Source organism: Periplaneta americana, chromosome 6, assembly GCF_040183065.1.
Source record: "Periplaneta americana isolate PAMFEO1 chromosome 6, P.americana_PAMFEO1_priV1, whole genome shotgun sequence".
Lineage (NCBI taxonomy): Eukaryota > Metazoa > Arthropoda > Insecta > Blattodea > Blattidae > Periplaneta > Periplaneta americana.
In genome coordinates, this window is record NC_091122.1 from 6,959,141 (window position 1) to 6,969,995 (window position 10,855).

The 10,855-nt window shown below is 36.8% G+C and overlaps 1 protein-coding gene across 2 annotated transcripts; it reads left to right on the forward strand.

Annotated features, from left to right (window-relative positions):
* Positions 1 to 635: 635 nt before the first annotated feature.
* Positions 636 to 10,343, forward strand: LOC138700937 (glucose dehydrogenase [FAD, quinone]-like). 2 transcript variants are annotated; one of them, XM_069827379.1, is made up of 3 exons: positions 636 to 785; positions 5,895 to 6,157; positions 8,466 to 10,343. In XM_069827379.1, exons 2-3 carry the CDS (start codon positions 6,106 to 6,108, stop codon positions 9,782 to 9,784), a joined length of 1,371 nt encoding a protein of 456 aa, XP_069683480.1. In that variant the 5' UTR covers positions 636 to 785; positions 5,895 to 6,105; the 3' UTR covers positions 9,785 to 10,343. The 2 variants fall into 2 exon arrangements, with proteins under 2 accessions (XP_069683480.1, XP_069683478.1); XM_069827377.1 differs by having other exon boundaries at positions 646 to 785; positions 3,639 to 6,157.
* Positions 10,344 to 10,855: the final 512 nt, after the last annotated feature.

Consider the following 10,855-nt stretch of genomic DNA (forward strand, 5'->3'; position numbering starts at 1 on the left):
TCTGGATTAAATGTTCCTAATTATGTCAGGTGAAGAATACAATGCGTGCAGTTCTGCGATGTGCAACTTTCTACATTCTCCTGTAATTTCATCCCTTTAGCACCAAATATTTTCCTAAGCACCTTATTCTCGAACTCCCTTAACCTCTGTTCCTCTCTTAAAGTGAGAGTCCAAGTTTCACAACCATACAGAACTGGTAATACAACTTTTTTATAAATTCTAACTTATTATTTTCTTTAAAGCAAACTGGATGATAAAAGCTTCTCAATCGAATAATTACAAACATTTCCCATATTTACTAATAATAATAATAATAATAATAATAATAATAATAATAATAATAATAATAATAATAACTTTCCTGAAACTATTTTCTGATAATTTAATTACTTCCAATAGAATAATGAAGACAAGTTATCTCCTAGAAAGTATGCTAGCACTTCCTGTACTGGTACTTCGATCTTCATTTGTCGTTAATTCTCTTTCCGCTGTTACCTTAGTAACGATTAGGAGTTCGTATTTGAGTATTTAAAACACCGTCTAAAACATGTTATCAAACAAACAGCATGTAAAATTCCATACCATATCGCACAAACCTGTTTTCTAGCGTTCGATGGAAAAGCCCTTGCTTTTATCTTAACTGTTACAGAGTCAGCGGAAAGTTTCTTTTCGTATCCTGGTGCCAGTTAACTGGTGTTGCTTGCCTACTGTAAAGTGTATTAATAATGCTGTATTGTGAATTTATGGAGCAAAGGAATAGTGATTTATGAAAGGAGATCAAATAGGTAACGTACTGGTATAACCTTACAAGTATTTTGTTAAAAAAAAAAACTATTAGGTACTCACAAAGCTTAAAAACAGTGATATAAAAGTCGTTAGCAACAACAAAAATATGTAATAATAATAATAATAATAATAATAATAATAATAATAATAATACTTACTGGCTTTTAAGGAACCCGGAGGTTCATTGCCGCCCTCACATGAGCCCCCCATCGGTCCCTATCCTGAGCAAGATTAATACAATCTCTACCATCATATCCCACCTCCCTCAAATCCATTTTAATATTATTCTCCCATCTACGTCTCGGCCCCCCTAAAGGTCTTTTTCCCTCCGGCCTCCCAACTAACACACTATATCCATTTCTGGATTCGCCCATACGTGCTACATGCCCTGCCTCTCAAACGTCAGGATTTAATGTTCCTAATTATGTCAGGTGAAGAATACAATGCGTGCAGTTCTGTGTTGTGTAGCTTTTTCCATTCTCCTGTGACTTCATCCCTCTTAGCTCCAAATATTTTCCTAAGCACCTTATTCTCAACCACCCTTAATCTCTGTTCTTCTCTCAAAGTGAGAGTCCAAGTTTCACAACCATACAGAACAACCGGTAATATAACTGTTTTATAAATTCTAACTTTCAGATTTTTTGACAGCAGACTGGATGATAAAAGCTTCTCAATCGAATAATAACAGGCATGTCCCATATTCATTCTGTGTTTAATTTCCTCTCGAGTATAATTTATATTTGTTACTGTTGCTCCAAGATATTTGAACTTCTCCACCTCTTCAAAAGATAAATTTCCAATTTTTATATTTCCATTTCGTACAATATTCACGTCACGAGACATAATCATATACTTTGTCTTTTCGGGATTTACTTGCAAACCTATTTCTTTACTTGCTTCAAGTAAAATTGCCGCATTTTCCCTAATCGTTTGTCGATTTTCTCCTAACATAATCACGTCATCCGCATAGACAAGCAGCTGATGTAACCCGTTCAATTCCAAACCCTGTCTGTTATCCTGGACTTTCGTAATGGCATATTCTAGAGCAAAGTTAAAAAGTAAAGGTGATAGTGCATCTCCTTGCTTTAGCCCACAGTGAATTGGAAACGCATCTGACATAAATTGACAATAATAATAATAATAATAATAATAATAATAATAATAATAATAATAATAATAATAAACTTTTTAAACCACAGTAACTTATTAGTTACATTCGATGATACTTAGATCCATGATTCTATTTAATTTATTAAAGTGCTAACTAACTGCATAGCCTATATAAATAAGTAAACTACAGATTGTTATAGGGATGACTGTTTTTAGTAGGTTATTTTACGACTCTTTATCAACATCTCAGGTTATTTAGCTTCTGAATGAAATGAAGGTGATAATGCCGGTGAAATGAGTCAGGGTTCCAACACCGAAAGTTACCCAGCATTTGCTCATATTGGGTTGAGGGAAAACGCCGGAAAAAACCTCAACCAGGAATCGAACCTGGGCCACCTGGTTTCGCGGCCAGACGCGATAGCCGTTACTCCACAGGTGTGGGATATAACTCGTTGTGCAATTATTTTATTTATTATTTATTATTTTATAATACGCAGTCTACAACTAATACCATTTTATATTATTTGCAATAACACATATTATTATTATTATTATTATTATTATCATTATAACTATATTATTTATTTATTTATTTATTTATTTATTTATTTATTTAACCTGGTAGAGATAAGGCCACCAGACCTTCTCTTCCCCTCTACCAGGGGATTACAACTACAATATAAAGAATACAATTACAATTATAATTACAACTAATATTGAATTTACAAATACAATAAAAATCAAAGTACTAAAAGAATTAACAGACTAATAAAAGCTAGACAGTTCATTGTAAAAATTAAGAAGAGAGAAAAATTTTTTTTTATTAACTAAGTAAAAATTAAACCTACTCTACGCAGTAAGAAAATGCTTAATAAGTTTGCTTTTGAACGCTACTAAATTCCGACAGTCTCTGATGTCACTGGGTAGGGTATTCCACAAGCGCGAGAGCGAGATTGTGTATGATGATGAATACGATGATGTCTTATGTGTTGGTATGGCTAGTATGCGGCTATTTTGCGTGCGTGTGAAGAGATTATGATATGATGACAGGTAACTGAAACGGGAGGCAAGGTAGGTAGGTGTAGAGGTGTGAAGGACTTGGAAAAGGAGAACAAGAGAATGAAAATTTCTACGTTCGTTAAGCCGTAGCCAGTTTAGAGTTTGGAAGGATGGGGTAATGTGGTCAGCGCGACGGACATCGCAGACGAAGCGAACACAAGAATTATGAACACGTTGTAATCTTTGCGACTGGTTGACATTGAGGTCAGTCAGTAGAAAATCACAATAATCGAAGTGGGGCATTACTAGTGTTTCCACTAGTATTTTCTTGAGTGATAGCGGGAGGAATTTTCGAACGCTGTTTAAGGAATGTAGTATGGAAAGCACTTTTTTGGTAATATGAGTTACTAGGTTATTCCAGTGTAAATGCGTGTCAAAGTAAACTCCAAGGTTTTTAACACAGGAAGCAAAAGGGATTATTCTGTCGTTTAACTTGACTGGAAGAGCAGGAATATTATTATTATTATTATTATTATTATCATTATTATTATTATTATCATTATTATTATTATTATTATTACTTCTATAATAGATAGAGCAGCAACTTTCCTTCACCAGAGATTGCAGGAATTCTGCAGAATGCTGGATTTCTCGTAATAAAATAATGAAAAACTCTCTTGTGGGATAGTTTAGCTCCGACTGAAACATGCATTCCATCGTATTGACTAACACATTACACATAGTTCTCAGTGGAAGCAGCTCTCCAATCAAACATGCTGGCTCTCTACATTCTTGCAACTTTGATGCCCCTATTCATCGACTACCAGACACCGGAGGATATCGTGTCACCATGGCTACTGGGAGACTGCGAAGAGTTCGATTTCATCATAGTGGGGGCGGGACCAGCAGGCTGCGTGCTGGCTAACAGATGAGTATCGTGTGAAGAGATTTTAAAGTAACATTACATAACACAAGCAGGGTGCAAGTGATATAAATGTGCAGATTTTAACAGCTTGGACCTATTTCTGGCTTCCGCTTGTTCATAATGAAAACGACACCACTATAATTACCTAAGCTATCATTAGGGATCGTAAGTTTAGGAAAATGCATAGTCTATTTTGTTTGAATGTACGTATTTTAAGGCTGTTAATTTATGTATACGAATCACGAAAAGCAAATGTTGTAGTGAAGTTTTATATTGCCTATATTTTCCTCGTTTCTCTTCACTTAATGGTAATGTCCATGTTTTTGTTCCGTACAATGCCACACTCCACACAAAGTACTTCACTAATCTCTTCCTTAGTTCTTTCTACAGAGGATGCTCCTTTTTCTATTAAAACCTTCCTTTGCCAATGCTATCCTTCTTTTGACTTCCTGGCAGCAGCTCATGTTACTGCTTATAGTACACCCCAAGTATTTGAAGCTGTCCACTTGCTCTACTGCAGAGATGGGCATCGTGCCTCACATAAGAATTTGTGCCTCACTGACCTTCACAGAGCTTATCGCTCTGAGTGACATCTCTTCACAGTCCCCGTTCCTCCCTCACGTAGCTCCTAGGCGTGGGCAGGTTCTATATCAGTTTCATAAGCAATATCAGTGGTGGCATAATGGTATTATCAAAGCAATGTGTACGCGTTAGAAAACGATTATTTCATGAGAAATGGGAGGAAGAGTTTTTTTGCTGTTTAGAAGGGGAGAACATACGATGTATGTTAGGGCTATGCTCGAAAATCCTATTAGGCATTAATAAATTTAATATATAACGACATTACTCCTTATGTCATAAAGAACATGCTGAATTAGAAGGTAAGACAAATTAAAGTTATTTTTCGCACTATTCCGAACAAAATTTATGATCTTAACATTTGCATAGTATACTAAATACGACATTATACCTTAAACACGCTGCTTAAAAGGTACGGGGAATTAAATGTTGTTTGTAGCATTATTTCCAAAAGAAATTTATTAAAAATATATCAAATGTGCGTAGAAAACGAAATATGATTTTCTGAAATTATGTTTGGTCGAGAACGTGCAAATCTATTAAGTAATCTTGATAAACGCCGGACTATTCAAGAAAATAAACGTAAACAACGTGATGGAATATTATTGGCTAGTTACGCAATTTCTCGCCAGTGATTTAAATCAATTCAACTACGGAGAAACAGTAAAGAGGTTTATGATTAAAGCTGCCGAATTAATTTGCCAAATTGAATAAAAGTTTTCGAGTCTCTCACGTTAACCAAGCCCTTTCCTAATAATTCGCCACTGACCGCCTTAGCGATTACGATAAGGTGACGGAGGTCACAGCAGTTTATATTTCCCATCCTACTCTGCAGTCTCCTCTCCTAGTAAACAAACTATTTCGGGAAAAACGTAATACGGCGAACGCTAAGCTCCGCCCACGACCCCTTTCCACTTTTCCCCTACAAGCTCACCACACACTCTAGCGGGAAAGAGTGGAAATAGGGGTTTAGGGTGGGGTGACATCTAGTGTGGGAAAGTGGAACAAAAAGAATAAATGCGACATCTATGAACCAAAAGAGGAACTTCGTCCTGTCAGCCACCCCCCCCCCCTCTCTCTCTCTCCCTCCAGCCTCTCCTTCTCTGTTCCTTGCTTCATGTCTCTTTTTTTTTTCGTAAGACTTCTCAGTGGGTAAGCACTATTTCAAATCGAGTGCCTCACGTAACCGAAAATTGTGCCCATGTATGCTCTAATGCCTCATTTACAATTCGCAAGTTTACCTTCTTTATTTTTCTTCCAACACCCATGCTCTTCGTCTTGTTTGCATTTATCCTTTTCGCATACTGCTCACAGCTCCAGTGAAAACCCTAAATTTGGGATTGGGTGAAGTGTTTAAGGGTATGGAATACGATCAATAAATTAATTTCCGTAAAATGTTCATTACACAACACAAGTACGCAACAGCTGTAGGTATACCGAAACCGCGGTGTAATAATGATCCCATGAAAAGAAGGTTTCGTTTCTTGACCCCCAGATTGTCTGAGATTGAGGGGTGGAGCGTGCTGCTGCTGGAGGCGGGGGGTGGAGAGCCCCTCCCAGTCCGAGTGCCCTCTTTCACGCCCTTCGCTCGACCTAGCAGGCTGTCCTGGGGTTTCAGTACACAACCGCAAGAGGCTCTCTGCGGGGGAGAGTCCTGTCCTGCTACCACCGGACGAGGACTCGGTGGAGGTAGCCTCATCAACCTCATGATGTACAACAGGGGAAACGAACGTATCTTTAACCTTTGGCAGGAAATGGGTAAGAATCTGAATACTTTGACAAATTGAAGAAAAACCACGTAAAACATGCCAACGTCTGGTTTTTCCTCTACCCTTGTCGTTCAGATAAATATCCCCGAAGTATCCAAGACTCAATATGAAATGCTCGAATTTCCAAGCTCAACTTCTGGGGATAGCTGCAGTGCGTTATATGGCAGTAAAAATATTTAATAGCCTCCCTTTTGAAATAAAAAATGAAATTCAAAACACAAGATTAAAACAAATTAAAGAAGTAGATTACCTAATTCCTCACGCCTTCTCTTCTGTAGCTGAATTTATTTATTTATTATTTATTTATTTATTTATTTATTTATTTATTTATTCATTCATTTATTTAGTAGATCTATTTTTACTGGCAGAGTCAAATCCATAAAGCCTTCTCTTCCACTCAACCAGTATTATAGCAAATATAAAAAATGGCAGAAATACAGGAACAATGTAATAATAATAATAATAATAATAATAATAATAATAATAATAATAATAATAATAATAATAATAATAATAATAATAATAACAAAATTGAAACAAATGTGGTTACATGTAGGCTAATTCTGAGAATCAAACAATTATAGTAATATAAATCGAAGTAACTGTTAAAATAATAAAGACAATTTATAGGTATGTTACTTACTGGCTTTTAAGGAACCCGGAGGTTCATTGCCGCCCTCACATAAGCCCGCCATTGGTCCCTATCCTGAGCAAGATTAATCCATTCTCTACCATCATATCCCACCTCCCTCAAATCCATTTTAATATCTTCCCATCTACGTCTCGGCCTCCCTAAAGGTCTTTTTCCCTCCGGCCTTCCAACTAACACTCTATATGCATTTATAGATTCACTCATACGTGCTACATGTCCTGCCCATCTCAAACGTCTGGATTTAATGTTCCTAATTATGTCAGGTGAAGAATACAATGCGTGCAGTTCTGTGTTGTGTAACTTTCTACATTCTCCTGTAACTTCATCCCTCTTAGCCCCAAATATTTTCCTAAGAACCTTATTCTCAAACACGCTTAAACCTATGTTCCTCTCTCAAACTGAGAGTCCAAGTTTCACAACCATAAAGAACAACCGGTAATATAACTGTTTTATAAATTCTAACTTTCAGATTTTTTGACAGCAGACTGGATGACAAAAGCTTCTCAACCGAATAATAACAGGAATTTCTCATATTTCTTCTGTGTTTAATTTCCTCCCGAGTATCATTTATATTTGTTACCAGTTACTTGAATTTTTCCACCACTTCAAAGGATAAATTTTCAATTTTTATATTTCCATTTCGTACAATATTCTCATCACGAGACATAATCATATACTTTGTCTTTTCTGGATTTACTTTCAAACCTATCTCTTTACTTGCTTCAAGTAAAATTCCTGTAGGCCTATTTTCCCTAATGGTTTGTGGATTTTCACCTAACATATTCATGTCATCCGCATTTATGTTAAAAATAAAAATTAGGCCTATTTATTAGAAAAAATTTCATGACATTCAACAACGCTGCATGAATATTTCTGTATTGTATCTTATTAAGTATCGATATTAACCCTTTGTATTGTACTATTCGTAGTATATTGTAAAACCGTTCTGTATACAGAATGTTCTCCAATATTTAGAGAGGAGGTAGTTAGTATGCATCGAAACAAGGAATAGATTTACTCGTAAATGTTGTACATACATAAGGATAGAATATTCAACACAGGACGTTCAAAGGATATCTTCAAATAGCCTACAGTCCTAATGGAAGGATCTCTCGCCATGGAAAACTGAAAACCGTAACAGGCCTTATAGCTTAACACTTGATACCATTGATTATGATTATGATTATGATGATGATGATGATGATAAATGTTAAATGTTTTATTTAACGACGCTCGCAACTGCTGAGGTTATATCAGCGTCGCCGGTGTGCCGGAATTTTGTCCCGCAAGAGTTCTTTTACATGCTAGTAAATCTACTGACATAAGCCTGTCGCATTTAAGCACACTTAAATGCCATTGAGCTGGCCCGGGATCGAACCCGCAACCTCGGGCATAGAAGCCAAGCGCTATACCAACGACGCTAGATGATGATGATGATGATGATGATGATGATGATGATGATGATGATGATGATTACGATGATGATAATGATGAGGACAACGACATGATGTTTACTTTTTATGCACATGAAGGAATTCATTAACGTGTTTTTATTTTCAAAATTGCCTCTATATTTTACTAAACAGTATGTTCATGTAGCCATACTTATTTCTAACAATTTATTTACTCTTTCATTTGTTTATAGGAAATCCTGGATGGTCTTTCGACGATGTTCTCCCCTACTTCAAGAAATCCGAGGACAATCTCGACTCTTGCATTGCAAATAATACACACTACCACAACACAGCTGGACTGCAGACAATCGGGAGGTTTCCTCACCAGGACTCAAACTCCCGTCTCCTCCTCAACGCTTTACAAGAACTAGACCTTAAGGAGACAGATATCAATGCCGAGAGTCAGGCGGGATCCATGCGGATGCAATTCTTTCAAAATGCCGGGACTCGACAAAGCGCGGGCAAGGCCTTCCTAGATCCGATCAGGCATGGTCGACCTAACCTCGCCATCGTCACAAACGCGAGGGTAACCAAGGTGATTGTAGGGCATGAAACAAGAGAAGCAGAAGGAGTGGAATACGTTCTAGAAGACAACAAATTCATCAAACGTATAGCATTTGCTAGTAAAGAGGTTCTTCTATGTGCAGGAGCTGTAAATTCACCTCAGTTGCTCATGCTTTCTGGTATTGGACCGATAAAAACGTTACAGTCGCTCGGAATTGCCGTAATTGAGGACCTAAACGTGGGACGAAACCTTCAAAACCATTTCAAAACAGGGATTGATTTGATATTAGACGAAAAACGACAAACAGTACCAAAAAACCAGGATGTAGTTGATGATATCCTTCGGTATTTCTGGAGACATGAAGGAGCACTTGCAAGTGTTGGCACATTTGACGTCACAGCTTATATAAACTCTACTTTCTCAACAAGAAACTTCCCTGATATACAATTCTTATTTTTCCCGCAATTTTTCCATCCAAATCAAAGTTTCCATACACCGTTATCATATTACAATCGCATCTCAGTTGAAACTATAGCTGTACGTCCCAGAACACGAGGTTACATAGCTATAAACACAACTGATCCATTTAGTCAACCTATAATAAATTATATTTTAGACAGTCATGATATTGACGTAATTTCACAAGGTAACGATTTTGTGGTGAAAGAATTAATGAACACCAAAACTCTAAAAGAAAATGGAATGTCAGTGGATACAGAACCTAACACGAAGTGTAAAGATTTCACTTTTGGAACTTTCAACTATTTTCGTTGCTTAGCAACAAATTACAGTTATCCGTCCTATCATTTCAGTGGGACATGCAAAATGGGGCCTTCTAGTGACAGATCAGCTGTAGTTGATTCTTCGCTTAGAGTTCACAAAATAAAAAAGCTGAGAGTTGTAGATGCTTCTGTCATGCCGGTACTAGTAAACGCCAATCCACATGCAGCTGTTCTAATGATAGCTGAGAAAGCTTCAGATTTGATTAAAGAGGCCTGGACCTAGTTTACGTAAGTCATAAAACTAGTAGGCCTATTTCTGTTTATAAGTTAGTCTTGATGCTACTGCAACAGCATGTTATCACAGTGTACTATATACAGTCACGAAGCTTGAGTTTTGAGGGTGCTAGAAACAATAGACTGTGACGGTACTATTTTGCATTGCCTGTATTGAGGCGATATTAGCGATCCTAGTGGTGAGCAACTATCTAATGTTTGCATATTTACTATGTATTGAGCTTCGCGACTGTATATAACTTACTAGACTGTGATGTTATGTTAATGCGTAATTATTTTATCTGTGCATTATGATAGAAGAAACCACGTCTGGTAGTTCGTACGGAACCACAGAGTCCCAGCCGGAAGATCCCCGGGTTCAATCCGGCGAACATGAATAAATTGCCCTAAGAATGGTCTCGACTTCCTACCAAAGAATTATTGGCATCACCCTGTATTCTATATTAAATACAGGAGAAGTTAGCATCATTGTACAATTTCTCCATTATCTAATGGTCTCTCTAATTTAATGAAACACAAAGTAAATAAATACATTATTATTACTATTATTATTGTAACTGTCCGAAGGTATGAAACTCACAAATGATATCAACAAGGCACCACTAATGAGGCGACTAGGCCAGAAGATAATGGAGTAGTATGGCGAGTTCCTTTCCCCCCTCCATTACATACATCGTTGACAAGTTACTTATTACACTAAACAGACTTCAGATGCATACAAACTGCCTCTGACACATATCGTCAAGTGAGATGTACTGCCTGATATTACTACTATTATTATTATTATTATTATTATTATTATTATTATTGTTGTTTAATCATCTGTCCAAAGACAAGTGTGAACCTCAAAAGTGATATCAAGAAGGCATCACTCAAGAGGCAAATAAGCCAGGAGATAATGGGGTAGGGTGGCCAGATGCTTTCCCCCTCAATTGCATACATCGCTGACTAGCTACTTATTACACTAATCGGACTTCAGATGCATATATTTGTTCTTCCTATGACATTCGTCAAGTGAGACGTACTATTTGAGATTATTATTATTATTATTATTGTTATT

What these genes read in the sequence shown, in the direction of transcription:
- LOC138700937 (XM_069827377.1), top strand. Translation starts at nt 5,794, where the DNA reads ATGTTCATTACACAACACAAGTACGCAACAGCTGTAGGTATACCGAAA. An exon ending in TAACCTTTGGCAGGAAATGG is followed by an intron (nt 6,158 to 8,465) that starts GTAAGAATCTGA and finishes ATTTGTTTATAG; the next exon opens with GAAATCCTGGATGGTCTTTC.